General features: G+C 46.0%; 1 protein-coding gene across 1 annotated transcript; it reads right to left on the bottom strand.

Moving 5' to 3' along the window:
- Positions 1-4,848: 4,848 nt before the first annotated feature.
- SLC7A8 (solute carrier family 7 member 8) lies at positions 4,849-15,488 on the bottom strand. Its single transcript, XM_039365128.1, has 8 exons — positions 15,336-15,488; positions 14,414-14,567; positions 14,191-14,314; positions 14,003-14,106; positions 12,120-12,216; positions 11,342-11,491; positions 7,115-7,292; positions 4,849-5,494 (listed from the first exon to the last, which is right to left on the bottom strand). Exons 1-8 carry the CDS (start codon positions 15,358-15,360, stop codon positions 5,346-5,348), a joined length of 981 nt encoding a protein of 326 aa, XP_039221062.1. The 5' UTR covers positions 15,361-15,488; the 3' UTR covers positions 4,849-5,345.
- Between the last annotated feature and the right edge of the window lie 3,464 nt (positions 15,489-18,952).

The following is an 18,952-nucleotide window of genomic DNA, read 5'->3' on the forward strand; positions in this document are numbered from 1 at the left end:
AGACCCCTGCTTATGGATTTCTACTCCCAGAATTCCTCAGCTAGGCACACTGGCTCAGGAATTCTGGGAGTTGAAGTCCATGAGTCATAAAAGAGCCAAGGTTGCCCACCCCTGTTCTAGCCCGATGCCACGCCTTAAAAGGAAATAAAGCTATCAGCCAGGATCTGCAAGCCGTTGTGTATTTGTGGCTTACTTTGTATTTTGGGTTCCAGCTGTCACGGACATAGTTGAAGGCCTTTGGTGGGACAGGGGTTTGCTGAACCTGGCTCCCCCCCCCCACAAATCCATAATTTCAGGCCTGTTATTTTGTTTTTTTTCCACAGTAAAAGAAAAATTAATACCACTTTACAAGACCTGGGTAAGGCCACACTTGGAGTACGGCATCCAGTTTTGGTCACCACAATGTAAAAAGGTTGTTGACACTCTAGAAAAAAGAGTGCAGAGAAGAGCAACAAAGATGATCAGGAGACTGCAGGATAAAATATAAAAAGAAGAGTTGCTGGAATTGGGGATGTCTAGTTCAGGGGTAGGCCATCTTGGCTCTTTTATGACTCGTGGACTTCAACTCCAGAATTCCTGAACCAGCATGGCTCAGCTTGGAAACCTCTCCCTTTTTCCCTCAGTGTGGCTGGCTCAGGAATTCTGGGAGTTGAAGTCCACGAGTCATAAAAGAGCCAAAATTGCCTACCCCTGATCCAGCTCATGGTTGTCCCAAAGGTGTTTTTTTTTTTCAGGAGGCAACTGAACTGTCTTGTTTTTCTTTGAAGACGTTTCGCTTCTCATCCCAGAAGCTTCTTCAGTTCTGGCTGAATGGTGGGGAACGGAAGGATTTATATTCCTTGCTGGGCCAAGAAGGATCCACGCCCATTTGCACCACTCAGCTGACCCTGAGGACATAGATAAACCTCCAAGTGGCCTCAACGATCCCCTAAAACAGGGGTAGGCCACCATGGCTCTTTTATGACTTTAACTCCCAGAATTCCTGAGCCAGCCATGCTGAGGGGAAAGAGAGAGGTTTCCAAGCCAAGCCATGCTGGCTCAGGAATTCTGGGAGTTGAAGTCCACGAGTCATAAAAGAGCCATGGTTGCCTACCTCTGCTCTAAAAGAATACAAATGACCAGATGACAGCAAAGGAATATAAATCCTTCCATTTCCCCACCCATTCAGTCAGAACTGAAGAAGCTTCCAGGATGAGAAGCGAAACGTCTTCAAAGAAAAACAAAGAAGTCCAGTTTCCTCCTGAAAAAAAAAAACGCATCTTTGCGTTCTGCGACGAAGATAATCAGGTCGTACCTTGTTAGGATGAAGGAGTCTGAAAGGAAGTGTTTTGGAGCCAAGTGACTTCAAGAACATCGACAAACCATTTTCCGGGCAAAGCTTTTCACCTTCTTGAACCATTAAAATGATGCTCGTCGCTACAGGTGGTCCTCAACGTATGACCGAAATTTCTGTTGCTCGACCAGACGTCCGTTCAGGGAGTTTTGCTCCCTTTTAATGACCTTCCTTGCCACCGTTGTTCAGCGAACCACACTGCAGTTGTTAAGTGAGTAACACGGTGGCTACGTGAATCCGGCTTCCCTATTGACTTTGCTGGCCTCTGTTTCTCCTTCTGTCGTCGCCACTTTTTACAGAGGCGCGATTGAGAGCCTTTTAACAAACTGCATCACTGTCTGATCTGGGGGTAGCAGAGCCTCAGATAGAAGGTCCACGCAGAGAGTGGTGAGGACAGCTGCAAAGATTATAGGAAGCTCACTTTTCTGTTATTCAGGATCCAGCTTACAAGGGCTCATATGTGCTTAGAACTCGGAGCATTGTTAGAGACTCCACTCACTCCCCACTTCATGGTCTGTTTCTGTTGCTCCCCTCTAGCAGGAGGTTTCGAAGTATTTATAGCAGGACGACTAGATTCTGCAACAGCTTTGCTCCTTACACCATCCGCCCTGTAAATTCGCAGGATTGTTTTTTCTCGCCACGTATATGTATACATCCGAACAAGACTGTGGTGTGTGTGTGTGTGTGTTTATATGCATAATCTTTTGTCAAGTTTATGTAGTGAATATTGGAGGTGGTTACCCTTGGAGGGCTGAATGCAATGAAACTTCATTTTAATGTATGCTGATTAGTGTACATTTAAAATGAATATATTCTATTCCATTCCATATTTTCTCTTCTCTTCTCTTCTATTTCATTCTATTCCTTATTTCTATTCTATTCCTTATTTCTATTCTGTTCTGTTCCATTCCATTCCATTCCTTATTTCTATTCTATTCTATTCTATTCTATTCTATTCTATTCTATTCTATTCTATTCTATTCTATTTATTTCTGTTCTATTCTATTCTATTCTATTCTATTCTATTCTATTCTAGTCTATTTCTTATTTCTATTCTGTTCTATTCCATTCCATTCCTTATGTCTATTCTATTCTATTCTATTCTATTCTATTCTATTCTATTCTATTCTATTCCATTCCATTCCATATTTTCTGTTCTACTCTATTCTGTTCTATTCTATTCCATTCTATGGTCAGAAGATCACAAAAGGGATCAAGTGACCCCATCATAAATACAGCCAGTTGCCAAGCGTCTGAATTTTGATGCTGCAATGGTTGTAAGTGTGAACAAGGATCATAAGTCACTTTTTTCAGTGCCGTTGTAACTTTGAACGGTCACTAAATGACTGGCTGTAAGTTGAACACTCTCTGTACTGTTTTGTTCCCCGCCAAGCCTGCAATTCTGGGATTTTTTGAAGGTCTCCCCTCCAGCTGTCAGCCAGTCCTAATCCTGCTTAGCTGTCCTCAGAGCCAGCTCAGTGCTGCCCCCTGCTGTCGAGAAAGACCCAGCTGAATTCATGATACCTCAGGGCGGGAGGTGAAGGTGGTTTGCCCACCCCCCAAAATGTAAGCCTTGCACAGAGGCTGCCCTTTCCCAAAGTCCCCCCCCCAATAAGTCCCCTTGATTCTCACACACCCCCAGTGTGCTGAATCAAAGTGCCTGCTCCATCCTACAAAACTGGTCATCTCCTGGTGGTCTCCTTTTCAAATTCCAACCACGTTCCACTTGACTTCCAGTCCAGCCAGCTGAATAAAATTGAATAAACTAAAGTTCTGGGGTTTTTCAGAGATGGAGCCCAATGGCTCAAGATGGTCGCCTGCTTGAGAACCGAAGTATTTAATTCATCCTTTCTGGCTACTAGTTGGGGAACTAATCCATTCGATTTACTATTTCTCACCAAATTCTCTCTCTCTCCCCCCCTCAGACATTCTAACAGCGTTTCTTAACCTTGTCAGCTTTTAAGATAGATGGAGCACAACTTTCAAAAGGAAACTTAAATGAAACTTACGCTCCCAGTTTCTTCCCTGGTCCCTTCACTCTGCTGAACCTCTAATTTTCACAGCTGACAAAATACAATAACTACTAAGTTATTTTTGCCTAATGTGTCTTCATATTATCCCTTAGGGTGTGGCTGCAGTAGTATTATTATTATGGATCATCGCACAGTCAGCCAGATGTTCAGATTGGATTTGGCATTTTGTCTACCTATCGAGTCCTTACCCAGGACCTGGGATAGGCAGATGTGGATGTTTGATGGTATTACAGGTATCATCGCAGGATGGAAGCAGTTCCTAGTAAGGCCGCCTTTTGCAGTTGACTAATAGCGAATTTGTCAATGCCAATGGTGTTCAAGTGGTGCTCCAGTTGTTTTGGGATTGCACGCAAGGCGTCTATGACTATTATTACTACTACTACTACTACTACTACTACTACTACTACTACTACTACTACTGCTACTCTCTTTTATTACTTTATACTTTCCCATTTTATTGCCTGTATACATTATTATTATTATTGCTGTTGTTGTTAATAATAATAATAATAATAGCAATAATACTCTTTTATTACTTTATACTTCCCCATTTTATTGCCTATATACATTATTATTATTATTAATAATAATAGTAATAATACTGTCTTTTATTATTTTATACTTCCCCATTTCATTGCCTGTACACATTATTATTATTATTAATATTACTATCTTTTATTACTTTATACTTCCCCATTTTATTTCCTGCATACAGCATCATCATCATTATCAATACTACTACTACCAATAATAATAATAATAATAATAATAATAATAATAATATTTTCTGTTGTTTGCTAGTACTCCAGTACCAGAGATCAATTCCTTGTGTGTCTAACCACACTTGGCCAAATAAAAACAAAATATAATTCCTCAACCATCCTTGTGTTTCTCAGCTATGGCAACTTTCTGAAGGGTGGATTTCAATTCCCAGAATTCCCCAGCCAGCCTTGCATTTCTCAACCATAACAACTTTCTGCTGCGTGGACTTCAACTCCCAGAATTCCCCAGCCAGCGTGGCTTTTGTCAACCTTGGCAACTTTCTGCTGCGTGGACCAACTCCCAGAATTCCCCAGCTAGCCTGGCTTTTCTCGGCCTTGGCAACTTTCTGCTGGGTGGGCTTCAATTCCCAGAATTGAATTCTGGGAGTTGAAGTCCACCCATTTTGAAGCAGTTCAGGTTGAGAAACACTGTTCTAACCTAACCCCCACTCCCATCTATTTAAAAAAAAACAACAACGCAGCACAAGATCCTGTTATTTTCCTCTCCGCTTCCATGGCACCATCGCAGCTTGCCTGCTGCATCGTTGCCAAGCTGGCATGGCGCCCGGGAAGCTACGGTTTCTCAATCCTGACTGACTCATCCCGATGGGAACGTGGCCCACCCCCCACCCCCCCCCCGCACCCCCCCCCGGGGGAGGGACAGGTGCTTAGCTAGATGAGTTGCTGTTTCATCACCAAAGAAAAGCCAGCCAGGAAGCTATCCGGATGGCAGTGGCGTTTAATTGACGACATCCAAAACAAAATGGAAAACAAAAGAAGAGAGAGAGAGAGAGAGAGAGAGAGAGAGAAAGAATGAAGAAACCTGGAATATACGAGGGCACCGATTGCAGGAGCGGATGCTCCCGGGAGAGCTGAGGTCCCACCACCACCCCTTAAAATATCCCCATCCCCAAAATATAAGGCAGCAACAAAGGACGCTTTTCCAAAGTGTGGGGCAAGAGACAGGAATTGGGGCTCCAGCTCTTAAGGGTTGCCCCATCCGTCTCTGCCCCAGTGGGAGGCACTGCAGGCGAGGATTGGGGGTGTGTGTGGACCCCAGACCCTGCAAGAAGCTGGGGGAAGGAGTGTGTGCATTTGGGGAGGGGTGTGTCGCTCCCCCCCAAACGGGTCCAGCTCTGGCCAACGAGGGGGCAGGCGGAACCGTTTCTAGTGGCTAAAAACCAGCGCAGTCCATGTTTGGCTGTTCCTTCCGTCTGCTCAATTCTGGGACGTGGCCAGCATCTCCTTTCCGCACATGGGCTCCAGCTGTTCTTTGGTCTCTTTGCTGAGGGCGTTCTCGACCTCCCCGGCGTCCATCTTGGGGTACACGACCACGCAGAGCTTCTGTCCCACCCGAGTGATTCCGTCTGGAATGGGAAAAAAAAAAAAAAACAACGGATCAGGCAAAGAGAACAAGAGCCGGGTGGTTTTCTTGCAGACGTTTCGCTACCCAACTGGGGAAGGTCATCAGTGCTAGAAGGGAGGGAGGTTTATGAAGTGGTGGTGGTGGTGGTGGTGGAGGAGGAGGAGGAGGAGGAGGAGGAGGAGGAGATGTCCTTGGTGCTCTCTGAGCTTGATGGTTTTCTTGCAGACGTTTCATTACCAAACTCGGTAACATCATCAGTGCTAGAAGGGAAGGAGATATGTGCAATGAAGGGGAGGAGGAGGAGGAGGAGGAGGAAGAAAAGAAGAAGAAGAAGAAGAAGAAGAAGAAGAAGAAGAAGAAGAAGAAGAAGAAGAAGAAGAAGAAGAAGAAGAAGAAGAAGAAGAAGAAGACGACGACTGTGGGGTCCTTGATGCTCTCTGAGCTTTGTTGTTTTCTTGCAGATGTTTCCTGACCCAACTAGGGAACATCATCAGTGCTAGAAGGGAGTGTCGGAGGAGGAGGAGGAGGAGAATTTGGGGGTCCCTGGTGCTCTCTGAGCTTGGCTGTTTTCTTACAGACCTTTCAGGACCCAACTAGGTAACACTATCAGTGCTAGAAGGGAGGGAGGTATGTGAAGTGAAGAGGGAAGAAGAGGAGGAGGAGGAGGAGAAGACGACAACGACAACGATGGAGTCCTTGGTGCTCTCTGAGCTTGGTGGTTTTCTTGCAGACCTTTCATTACCAAACTAGGTAACACCATCAGTGCTAGAAGGGAGGGAAGTATGTGGAGTGAAGGGGGGAGAGGAGGAGGAGGGAGGAGGGAGGAGGGAGGAGGGAGGAGGAGGAGGAGGAGGAGGAGGAGAAAGAAGAAGAAGAAGAAGAAGAAGAAGAAGAAGAAGAAGAAGAAGAAGAAGAAGAAAGAAGAAGAAGAAGAAGAAGAAGAAGAAGAAGAAGAAGAAGAAGAAGAAGAAGAAGAAGAAGAAAGACGACTGTGGGGTCCTTGATGCTCTCTGAGCTTGGCTGTTTTCTTGCAGACTTTTCATTACCAAACTTGGGAACATCATCAGTGCTAGAAGGGAGGGAGGTATGTGGAGTGGACAGAGGGGAGGAGGTCCATAGAATCCTTGGGCCTCTCTGAACTTGGTGGTTTTCTTGCAGACGTTTCATGACACAGATAGATAACCTCATCAGTGACAGAGGGGAGTGGGGACTGCTCTTCATTTATATACTAGTGGCCTGTCCTGCCAGTGTTGGTGGTCAAGCCACTAGTATATAAACAGAGCCAAACCCTTTCTCCTTTAGCCTGGATGATGTTATCTAGTTGGGCCATGAAACATCTGCAAGAAAACCACCAAGCTCAGACAGCACCAAGGACCCCACAGTTGTCGTCGACGTCGTTGTCTCCTCCTCCTCCTCCTCCTCCCACACTCCCTTCTAGCACTGATGATGTTCCCTAGTTGGGTCATGAAACGTCTGCAAGAAAACCACCCAGCTCAGAGAGCACCAAGGACCCCCCAGTTCAGCCCTGAGCTACAAAGATTTCCTTCTAAAGGGGAAAGCCCCCCCTCTTCAACTTATCCCACCCCTCCTTGCCTGGTTTTTTTTTTTTTCCAACACTCACTGATCAAGGTGTGGAAGGCCGGGGGCTTGTTCTCCCAATGGACGCCCAGGAAGTAGACGGGAACCCCTGTCAACATGATGGCCAGCCCGATGCCACACACCAGCGGTTCCGACCACAGGCTGAAGACCAACAGGAACGCCCAGAAGAGTAGGTAGATGATAGGGAAGAACAGGCTCACCTGTGGGGAACAGAAGGGGGATGAACTCAGACCAAAATGCCAGGAGAAAAAAAAAATATCTCCTATTTCCTTAGCAAGAAGGAAACTAGATCCAGACCAGGATTGCTGAGAAGGACAGATCTGTATCCCAACTCTCCCTTGCTCTGTACAATCCCATTGCTAAGCAAGAGTTAATAATAACAATAATAATAAAATTGGAAGGGACCTTGGAGGTCGTCTAGTCCAACCCCCTGCTCAGGCAGGAGACCCTACACCATTTCAGACAAAAGGCTGTCCAGTCGCTTCTTAAAAACTTCCAGTGTTGGAGCATTCGCCGCTTCTGGTGGCAGGTGGTTCCACTGGTTAATTGTTCTCACTGTCAGGAAGTTTGTCCTTAGTTCTAGGTTGCTTCTCTCCTTGATCAGTTTCCATCCGTTGCTTCTTGTCCTGCCTTCAGGCGCTTTGGAGAATAGCTTGACTCCCTCTCCTTGGGGGCAGCCCCTGAGATATTGGAAGACTGCTATCATGTCCCCCCTAGTCTTTCTTTTCATTAAACTGGACATCCCCAATTCCAGCAATCGTTCCTTATATGCTTTAGCCTCCAGTCCCCTGATCATCTTTGTTGCTCTTCTCTGCACTCTTTCCAGAGTCTCAACATCTTTTTTACATCGTGGTGACCAAAACTGGATGCCGTATTCCAAGTGTGGCCTTACTAAGGCATTGTAACGTGGTATTAACACTTCACGTGATCTTGATTCTATTCCTCTGTTAATGCAGTTAGGTTGTTAGTGAATCCGGCTTTCTCCCATTGACTTTGCTTGTCAGAAGTTCGCAAAAGGAGATCACGTGACACACACACATACACACCGGGATGCTGCAACCGTCATAAGTACATCTCAATTTGGATCACGTGACCGTGGGGGGAATGCTGCAATGGTTATGTGAAAAACGGTTCTAAGCATGTTTTTACTTAGCTGACATAACAAAAACTGCACTAGCTTAAATATAAGATAATAGACATTAAGAGAAAAAGAGAGTTGAAACAAGAGAAAATTCTTTTACTAAATTTAAGAGGTTTGGAAATTAATAGAAAATAAGAATGTTATCTCGTATTATTAATGAGTTGATGTAAGATGGTGAGAAATAGAATATATCCAAATAGATAAGATGTGTATTCTGAATATTAGATTTTTGTCACTGGGAACGTTGGTCGCTTAAAACTTGGAAACGATAAATATTAAATGCTAAGTGAAATATCCACGGGAAATTAAAAATTGGGGACAACTCATGAGGACATGGATTGTCTGTAAAGACTGAATGTCAAAACAACCAGGATATGTATCAGCCAAAAATGATTGACAAATGTAAGGATGCCATTTTTATTTAGTTGATTTAATAAGAATTGTATTAGTTTAAACAGGAGACAGTAAATACTAAGTAAGGGGAAAAGAGAGGAGATATTTAATGGAGTAGCTTGAGATTTGTACTAAAGATACTTGTATGTCACTGTATTATCGATTAAGCCAGCCGCCACACGGCTTTTTCAAGTACTTAAATGTAAAATTAGAAAATCAATAAAACTTTTTTTTAAAAAAGAAAAACGGTCCTGAATTACAGTTTTCAGCACCATCGTCACTTCAAACGGTCACAAAATGAAAGAGGGCAAATTGAGGACTACCTGTTTTCCAGTGGACTCTGGAACCCATTATTCTCTGCGCGAGCCAGGCTCTTTAATCTAGAGCAGTGGTTCTCAACCTTTTTAATGCCGCGACCCCCAACCGGTCGTAAGTCGAGGACTACTCAACTGGTGCAGCACCGTTTGCAGAATGGGACTTTTGGCGGGCTCAGCAGGGCAGAGACAGCCTGGACAATTCCTATTGGCTTTTGAAAGCCAATAGAATTAGACTCTATTCAAGAGAGTCTATTCTATTGGCTTTCAAAAGCCAATAGAATAAAAGGGAGTAGCACAGCTAAGGAAAAGGGGGAAAAAATGGTGGACTGCGTTGTTTGGCGACCCCCGTGAAACGGTCGTTCGATCCCAAATGGGGTCCCGACCCACAGGTTGAGAACCACTGGTCTAGAGATGACTTTGCAAGCTCACACAGCAGGAGGGAGAAACTTAGACAGGTAACAATCGGTGTATTAAAATTAAAAATCAGGTTTCGATTTAGATTCTATGATTATTTAGGAATACACCTCGCCGTCTGCAGTAAAGCTCACTTCCAATTTCCTGTTTTGGAGAGGGCTAAATCCTTTTTTTAGACATTTGCTTTCAAAGGTTTTCTGAAGTACAAAAAAAAAAAAAAATTAAATTCAACCTCCCAAAGCTGAACCTCAAGAGTTTTGACCCAAAGTCTGCTTTTCTATCTAAAATTAAGCCTGACGGGAAAAAAAAAATTAGGAACGTTTGAGGTCAACCTTTATCAATACGACTCTGAAAATCCTAAAATGTTTTCTGCAAGGTATAAATTCCTCTTAATTTTTAGACTCTGTGTCTGCCACTAAGAAGCAGGAGTTTTGATTTCCATGTTTTGAGGAAATACAGTTTGAGCTGACTGGTTTCTTCGGAATTAAGGGCGTTTGTGTTTGTGATCTGTTTTAAAACATTTTTATATGCGAATAAAGCAAATTCAGGTTGAAACAGACAGAAATTCTCGTAGATGCTAGAAGGGCTGTGGGTGGAAAAAATCGAGGGAGTGTGAGGTTTCAAAGATTTTGTTGAGTTGGCAATGGTTAAGTTTCATTTTCCATCCACAATTCTTGGTCTTGCCGACATGGAGAAATCAATCACATTTGAGGCAAGGAAACTGACCGGACCCGAAGCGGTGAAATTGATTGCACTTCAAGCAGAGAAATTGACTGCAGTCGAAACGGAGAAAATAGCCACGTGAAGGAAGGCAAATATACGCGTCCCGGGATAATATTGCAAGATCCAATCTGGATCGGTCACCAGGACTAGAGGTCAGTCTTCCGAGCTTTTGGATGCATGTTGGGAACCATCCTCAGAGAATTTCTCTCTACCGGAATAGGTGTGCTTCGGGCTATTCTATGCTTTGTATTTATGTGGTGCTTTCCTATTAGTTGATTGGTGTGTGGATGGCCGGCGATTGGCTGTTGTTTCCTTGTGCTGTCAAATCCTCAGCCCCTAAGTACTTGATAAGCTGGTGGTAAATCAACACTCCCGTTGACTGACAAGGGGGGCCCGTTTCCCAGGCTTCAATCATTTTTCCCTGGCTGTTTTTGTCCCTGCTCGGCCAACAATCCTAGCAGCGGCGAAATTGAGTACTTGATAAGGGGAATTTTGCACCTTACGTAGGACGAATGGGGAGGAAGCTAACCACCAGGTTGCAAGAACACAAGCGAATGGCCAGACGGAGGAGACTGGAACTCATCAGTAGCCTCACACTGCAATGAACGAGGACGTACATTCAATTTTGCAGCGACTGAGATTGTTGGCTGAGCCAGGACAAAAACAGCCAGGGAAATGGGCCCCCTTGTCAGTCAACAGGAGTGCTGATTTACCACCAGCTTATCAAGTACTTAGGAGCCGAGGAGTTGACAGCACAAGGAAACAACAGCCAATCACCAGCCATCAATGCACCAATCAACCAATAGGAAGGCACCACATAAATATAAAGCATAGAATAGCCCGAAGCACACGCATTCCGGTAGAAAGAAATTCCCTGAGGATGGGCTCCAGCATGCATCTGAAAGCTCGGAAGACTAAACCTCTGGTCCGGGTGGCCAATGCAGACTGGATCCTGCAAAATAGAAACACTTGAGATGGAGAAATTGACTGTACTCAGAGTGAAGGAATTGACTTTGCTCGAAGTGGAGAAATGACCACAGTCGAAGCAGAGAACTTGACCGCTCTGGAAGCAGAGAACTTAATCACACTCGAAGCCATGACACTGATCACATTTGAAATGGAGAAATTGACACCACCAGAAGCACTGAAATTGACCGTATTCAGCCTGCTTGGCAGGTGTCCAGGGAGGAGAAATTAAGTGCAAAAAATGAAGAATGGTCGAGAGATCAAAAACAGAGTCATGTCTCGGGAGAGTCCTTACCTTGATCGGATAAGACCGATGGGGTTCGCGCCAGCGAAGCACAATTTGCCCAGCCACTGTCACGCCGTAGAAGAGGTAGTTGATGAAACCGACATAATTGATCAGCGTATATATGTCACTCGTGACCAGCATAAGCAAAGTGGACAGACACTGCCAGAGAGAAAAATAAGAAGAATGAGCCGACGGGTTTAAGCTATTGACAAAATTGGACAATTCTACAACAGCCAACCACATCGGTGTTTGTCAACCTTGGCAGCTTGATGATGGGTAAGACTTCAACTCTCAGAATTGCCCAGCCAGCTTGATAAGTTGCAGGGGATTGCCCCTGTGACGACGTAGGACAGACAGGGAGGAAGCTGGCCACCAAATTGCAAGAACACAGGAGAGCAGCCCGAGGAGGAAATCAAAACTCATTGGTAACCTGGCTGTTTTTGTACCTGCTCCGCCAACAATCTTAGTAGCTCGTGAAATTAAATGTATGTCCTTCTTCATTGCAATGAACAAGGACATACATTCAATTTCACGAGCTACTAAGATTGTTGGCCGAGCAAGGACAAAAACAGCCAGGGAAATCATTGAAGCCTAGGAAACAGAAGTGCTGAATTGCTGCCATCTTATCAAAAACTTAGGAACTTTGCCGGCTGGCGAATTCTGGGAGTTGAAGTCCACCCACCTTCAAGCTGCTGAGATAGACCAACGCTACATGTTCTCATCGGAATCCCAGCCGTGTGGGATCTCCCCAGCTCTCCCCGCCCTTATTTCTCTACCGATGACTCACAGTGAAAACTAGAGCAGGTATCGGAGTGCACCTTCGGACATGAATCATCGCCAAGACGCTGGGGAGATGCCCTTCACGGGCACCGGCGAAAAACAGCCTAGGAAAGAAGGCAAAAATAATATCGCACGAGGAAATAATAGCAGGTGGAGACAGATCGTTGGCATGTTTTCATCGGCACAAGAGAAGCTCTGTGTTTTGAACACAGTTTATTCATGCCCTTCTTTGGCTGACATAATTGAAAGACAACTGCCTTCCTTGGCAGCTTGCAAAGATAAAAATCACCCAAGCAGCCAGCATCAACAAATTAAAGCATAGCCTCGGGGTACTAAAATCAAAGATCTGGTTCCCTTTCGTAACACAGCTCAGAGCAATCAATCTCATTCGGGGAAAGAGTAGAATAGAATAAGAGAGTTGGAAGGGACCTTGTAGGTCATCTAGTCCAACCCCCTGCCCAAGCAGGAGATCCTACACCATTTCTGACAGATGACAGTCCAGTCTCTTCCAGTAATGAAGGTCTCACAACTTCTGCACGCAACTTCTGTCCCTCTGGTTGATTGTTCTCACTGTCAGAAAATTTCTCCTCATTTCTAGGTTGAATCTCTCCTTGATCAGTTTCCATCCGTTATTCCTTGTCTGGCCTTCAGGTGATTTGGAAAATAGGATGTCCCGCTCCTGTCTGTGTTGTTGTTAGTTGCGAAGTCATGTCCAACCCATCACAACCCCATGGACAACGTTCCTCCAGGCCTTTCTGTCTTCTACCATCTTCTGGAGTCCATTTAAGGTCACGCCTACTGCTTCAGTGACTCCATCCAGCCACCTCATTCTCTGTCGTCCCCTTCTTCTATTGCCCTCCATCTTTCCCAGCATTAGGCTCTTCTCCAGTGAGTCCTTCCTTCTCATTAGGTGGCCAAAGTACTTGAGTTTCAACTTCAGGATCTGGCCTTCTAAAGAGCAGTTGGGGTTCATCTCCTCCAGGATCGACCGGTTTGATCGCCTTGCAGTCCAGGGGACTCGCAGGAGTCTTCTCCAGCACCAGAGTTCAAAGACCTTAATTCTTTGGCACTCAGCCTTTCTTATGGTCCAACTTTCACAGCCATACATTGCAACTGGGAAAACCACGGCCTTGACTATACGTACTTTTGTTGGCAGGGTGATGTCTCTGCTTTTTAGTGTGCTTTCTTGATTTGCCATAGCTTTCCTCCCCAGGAGCAAGTGTCTTTTAATTTCTTGGCTGCAGTCCCCATCAGATATTGGAACGCTGCTATCATGTCCTCCCTCGTCCTTCTCTTCATTAAACTAGACATACCCAATTCCAGCAGCCTTTCCTTATATGTTTTAGCCTCCAGTCCCCTGATCACCTTTGTTGCTCTTCTCTGCAGTCTTTCTAGAGTCTCAACACTTTTTTTATAGCATGGAGACCAAAAGTGGTTGCAGTATTCTAGGTGTGGTTTTACTAAGGCTTTATAGAGTGGTATTAGTACCTCATGTGACTGTGATTGAATCCCTCTGTTAATGCAACGTAGGATTGCATTGGCTTTTTTGGCTGCTGCCGTACACTGCTGGCTCATATTTCATTGATTGTCCACTAAGACTCCAAGATCCCTCTCACAGTTGCTTCTATTAAGCCTGGTTTCACCCAATCTATGGCCACAATTGGGACTGAAATTTTGGTCGAAAAGCAGTGCCGTCATTAAGCAGATCAGCCGCTGACCAGATCCAATTTTACGATCCTTTTTATTGTGACTGTTAAGCGAACGTATAAACGAGGGACACTCGCTCTGGTTTTTAGGGCGTTATCGTTTGATCCTTGGGGATCTCCAAAGACGGAACCGTGAGCACGGTTGGGAAGTCCACCCTGTTGGCTGGGAGTCAGGTCTACTCACCTGGAGGAAGTAAAGAGAGAGCCGTTGACGCCTCCGAAGGTGGAGAGGGCAACGGAGATGGGCATGATCCACGCCATCACTCCTAAGAGTTTCTCCCCAAATGTCTTTGGAGAAAGGAACGAGAAGACGTTAGGGGTCAGTTCGCCGGGAACCAAAAAGGAATCTGAACGTCATTTATTGAGACTCACCACCGCAACGGCGTTGGAAGCCAGAAGCTCCTGGGGAGACATGGCAGTGACGTAGGCCACGTTGGCGAAGACGTAGACAAAGGTTACCAGGGGGATGGAGATAAAAATAGCTCGAGGCAGGTTCCTGCGCAGGATGGAAAGAATGGAGATGGGTAGAAGGTAGAGTGAAGATCAAGATGGGCCTTCTCCACCTCCCACGCCACTAGGAGAGGCCCTCACTCACTTGTACGGATCCACCAACTCTTCGGTGACGTAGTTGAGGAAGTTCCAGCCCCCGTAGGCAAACGAGCCTTGTAGGAAGGCCAGAGCGACCAGCCCCACATTTGGCGTCTGAAAGAACTCGAAGGCGTTTTTGGGTTCCAGCCAAAAGTATTCACCTACATCAAGGACACAGTACAGAAGTAATCCACTGCCATCCTGGGGGGGGTCTCTTCTCTTTATCCCCCTTCCCAACCAGTCTCCCACTCTCCTCCTTCCCTGTGGGCAGGAAACCACCTTGTAAATCAAACAATCTCAAAATGGTGTCCATGGTCCTCTACTTACCCCTTGGCAACCTCTCCCTTACCAATGCAGCAGGAGAAATACAGAATAACAGAGTGGGAAGGGACCTTGAAGGCCTTCTAGTCCAACCCTCCCCCCCCCCCGCTCAACAGGAGACCCTCTATCAGGGATCTTCAACCTTGGCCACTTTAGGACTTGTGGACTTCAACTCCCAGAATTTCTCTGCCAGCATGTCCAGCAGAGGAATTCTGGGAGTTGAAGTCCACAAGTCCTAAAGTGGCCAAAGTTGGAGGACTCCCCCACTTCATGACTTGTGGACTTCAACTCCCAGAATTCCTCAGCCAGACATGCCAGCTGAAGAATCCTGGGAGTTGAAGTCCACAAGGCCTAAAGTGGCCGAGGTTGGAGACCCCCACTTTATGACTTGCAGACTTCAACTCCCAGAATTCCTCAGCCAGCCATGCCAGGTGAGGAATTCTGGGAGTTGAAGTCCACAAGGCCTAAAGTCACCAAGGTTGGAGATCTCTGTCCTACATCACTACAAGAGAAACAGCTGTCCGATCTCTTCTTAAAAACTTCCGGCGATGGAGCATCCACAACGTCTGAAATAACAATGCATTCGGCTGGATCCGAAGGGGCCTCACCTTTGCAAATTTGCACAATTCCCATGATAATGATCAAGCCCAGCGCCAGCAGCTTCCCAGCGGTGAAGATGTCCTGGACACGCGTGGCCCAGCGCACGCTGGCGCAATTCACCCACGTCAGCAGCACTGCGGAGAAGCAAGCAAGACCATAGAAGTAGGCACAACGAACCCCCCTTTCTCCCAAACCCAACTCAATGCTTTTCATCCAAACGGTTTCCTACTCGTGAGTAAAACCAGGTCAGGAACATTGGGCCTGGATGAAAATGGAAACGGCAGCTCTTGCAGACCCCCCCCCCCAAGGACGCCTCTCTGTTGGAGGACACTCGGTGCCAGGTTTCATGCCGATTTTACAATCCAGAACAAATGAGTTGGAAGGGACCTTGGAGGTCATCTAGTCCAACCCCCTGCTCAAGCAGAAGTCTCTTGGCCAGGGGTGTTAAACTGCTGGTCCAAGGGCCGGATGCGTCGTGGCGAAACTGCGCCCACCCCGTTGCCGGCCATGGGGGGGAAAAAAGTCACGCTACATCGCGACACGTCACGTGACATGATGAGTTTGACACCCCTGATTTCAGAAACATGTCTGTCCAATCTCTTCTTAAAAGCCTCCAGTGTTGGAGCACCCACAAAGTCTAGAGGCAGATTGTTCTCCTGATTAATTGATACTGAATAACGGAGCTGGAAGAGGCCTTGGAGGTCTTCTAGACGAGCCCCCTGCTCAAGCAGTATACCAGGGGTAGGCAACCTTGGCTCTTTTATGACTCGTGGACTTCAACTCCCAGAATTCCTAAGCCAGCATGGCTCAGCTTGGAAACCTCTCCCTTTCCCCTCAGCATAGCTGACTCAGGAATTCTGGGAGTTGAAGTCCACGAGTCATAAAAGAGCTGAGGTTGCCTACCTCTGGCCTAGGCCTAGGCCGCTTTATGACTCGTGGACTTCAACTCTCAGAATTCCTGAACCAGTATGGCTCAGCTTGGAAACCTCTCCCTTTCCCCTCAGCGTGGCTGGCTCAGGAAGTCCAGGAAGTCCAGGCTGGCTCAGGAAGTTGAAGTCCACCAGTCATAAAAGAGATGAGGTTGCCTACCCCTGCCCTAGACCTTTTCAGACAAATGGCTGCCCAGTCTCTTTTTAAAAGCCTCCAGTGTTGGAGCACCCACAACCTCTGGAGGCAGGTAGTTCCGCTGATTGATTGATACAGAATCCAGAATAACGGAGGTGGAAGGGACCTTGGAGGTCTTCTAGTCCAGCCCCCCGCTCAAGCAGGAAGCCCTACAGTACCATTTCAAACAAACGGCTGCCCAGCCTCTTCCTGAAAATCTCCAGTGATGGAGGAGCCACAGCTTCTGGTGGCGAGCAGTTCCATGGGTTAATCATTCTCACTGTTAGGAAATTTCTCCTCAGTTCTAGGTTGCTTCTCTCCTTGAGTTCAGTGACCTTCCATTAAGGCTGTAACCCCAGGTTAAATCTCATCGTCCGGGGACATGAAATGGAAAGAAACAAGGCCTTTCAAAAGGTGGCTTGACCTCCCCATCGTCTGAGGGAACCAAAACAGGAGCAGGAAAGGAATGACCTATTTGGCCCAAGGCCACCAGCGTGGAAAACATCCCGTCTGCAGACAGGCTGACCTCTGGGTGCTTGTGCGTAAACAGAATCCATAGATCAACCGAAACTCAAACCTCTTGCGCCAGGGAACGAGGAACAGAAAGCAACAAACCATGGCTTGTTCCTTCTTCTCACCTTCCCACCCACGCAGGGCAACGGAGAGATTAGCCTGAGGCGGAATGCAGGATCAGCTTCCGCATAGCTGAGCATTGTGCCGACACGTCGGGTGGGCGACGCACCCGTCGTTTGGCGGTGTGAAGCTCCGCACAATTTTAGGCTCCCAAACACAACCTGACAATCTGACTTTCACTTCGTTTAGGGACTGTTTGAAGTGGCAACAAGCACTGGGGAAAAATGGCGTCCCGGTGCTCCCGTGATCAAAATTTGGACGCTGACTCGTATTTACGACGGTCACAGTGTCCCCCGGGGTTACGCGGTCTCCTTTTTTGACCTTCTGACAAGCAATGTCAAAGGGAGAAGCCGATTCGCTGAGCAAGCTAGTTCCTAACTTAAACCATGCAGTGTTTCGCTGAACAACCATGGGGGGTAAAAAGGTCATACCATGGGGCAAAATTCGCTTAACAACTGTCTTGCTTAACGACATAAAATTTCGGGCTCATCCGTGGCCGTACGCCGAGGATTGCCTGGGGTCTCCCACAATATGACAATCTGTCTTCCAGACAGGTCAGTGTTTCTCAATCTTAATCGCTTGAAGAGGGGTGGACTTCAACTCCCAGAATCCCCCAGCCAGCCTAGCTGGCTGGGGGATTCTGGGAGTTGAAGTCCACCCAAGCGATTAAGATTCGAGAAACGCGGAGATATTCTGGACTTCTTCCAAGTGCTGGGATAGGCCGAAGGCGGAGACACAAAGCAATGAAGATCAATTGTGGTGCCAAGTTGTTGTTTCCGCCTCTTTTGTTTGGCGATGTTGGGCTTTATTAAAAAAAAGACTTATAACAAGCCGCCCAGAATTGTGTTTATACGATGGGCGGTTATCCAAGTCTAATTAATCAATAAGCTTCTCAGTTCCTTGATTTTGCAACTGTCCTAGGTCACCACAGGCTAAAGAAAAATAGGAATTGTGATCCACCACCTTTGGATCGCCTTAGCGTTAGGAGAAGCCATGATGTCATCAAGGGGATGATGTCATCAGCTGGTGACATCACTTCCTGTCCCTCCCTAAGCAGTAGAACGTTAGCCATTTTTCATAGGAGCAATTTTCAGGTTTTTAAATCAATGTGAAGCAGCTAGTCAGCAGGGGGCTGGACTAGAAGACCTCCAAGATCCCTTCTGTTCTTTTCTGTTATTCTATTCTGCTATTTTCTGTTCTATTCTATCCTAATTATTCTATTCTATTCTGTTCTATTCTATTCTATTCTATTCTATATTTCTATTCTATTCCATATTTCTATTCTATTCTATTCTTTATTATTCCATTCTATTCTATTCTATTCTTTATTTCTATTCTATTCTATTCTTTATTATTCCATTCTATTCTATTCTGTTCTGTTCTGTTCTATTCTATTCTATTCTATTCTATTATTATTCTATTCTATTCTATTCTATTCTATTCTATTCTAGACCGTTTGACATTTTAACAGCACTGAGAAAAGTGACTTATGACCATTTTTCACACTTACGACCGTCGCAGCATCCCCCTCGGCCACGGGATCAAAATTCTGACGGTTGGAAACTGATTCATATTTATGACGCTTGCAGCATCACAGGATCCGCTTTTGCAACTTTCGGACAAGCAAAATCAGCGGGGAAGCCAGGTTCACTTAAGAACCCTGTCACTCAATTAACAACGGGAGCGATTCGCTTAACGACGGCGGCGAGGGAGGTTGTAAAATTGGGGTGAAACTCACTAAACAAGCGTCTCGGTTAGCAACAGAAATGTTGGGATCCGTCGTGATGGTATCTTTGCAATCAATGATATTCCGACATACTGGAAAGCCTTTGAGACACTTGTTTATGCATGACTATAAGTAGTCCTCGGTTTACGGCCATGACTGAGA

This window comes from Crotalus tigris, unplaced genomic scaffold, assembly GCF_016545835.1.
Source record: "Crotalus tigris isolate CLP2741 ecotype Arizona unplaced genomic scaffold, ASM1654583v1 scf7180000019964.508439, whole genome shotgun sequence".
Classification (NCBI taxonomy): Eukaryota; Metazoa; Chordata; class Lepidosauria; order Squamata; family Viperidae; genus Crotalus; species Crotalus tigris.

What these genes read in the sequence shown, in the direction of transcription:
- SLC7A8 (XM_039365128.1), bottom strand. Translation starts at nt 15,360, where the DNA reads ATGGGAATTGTGCAAATTTGCAAAG. An exon ending in ATCGGTCTTATCCGATCAAG is followed by an intron (nt 7,293 to 11,341) that starts GTAAGGACTCTC and finishes TGTTCCCCACAG; the next exon opens with GTGAGCCTGTTCTTCCCTAT. An exon ending in GGCCTTCCACACCTTGATCA is followed by an intron (nt 5,495 to 7,114) that starts GTGAGTGTTGGA and finishes TTCCCATTCCAG; the next exon opens with ACGGAATCACTCGGGTGGGA.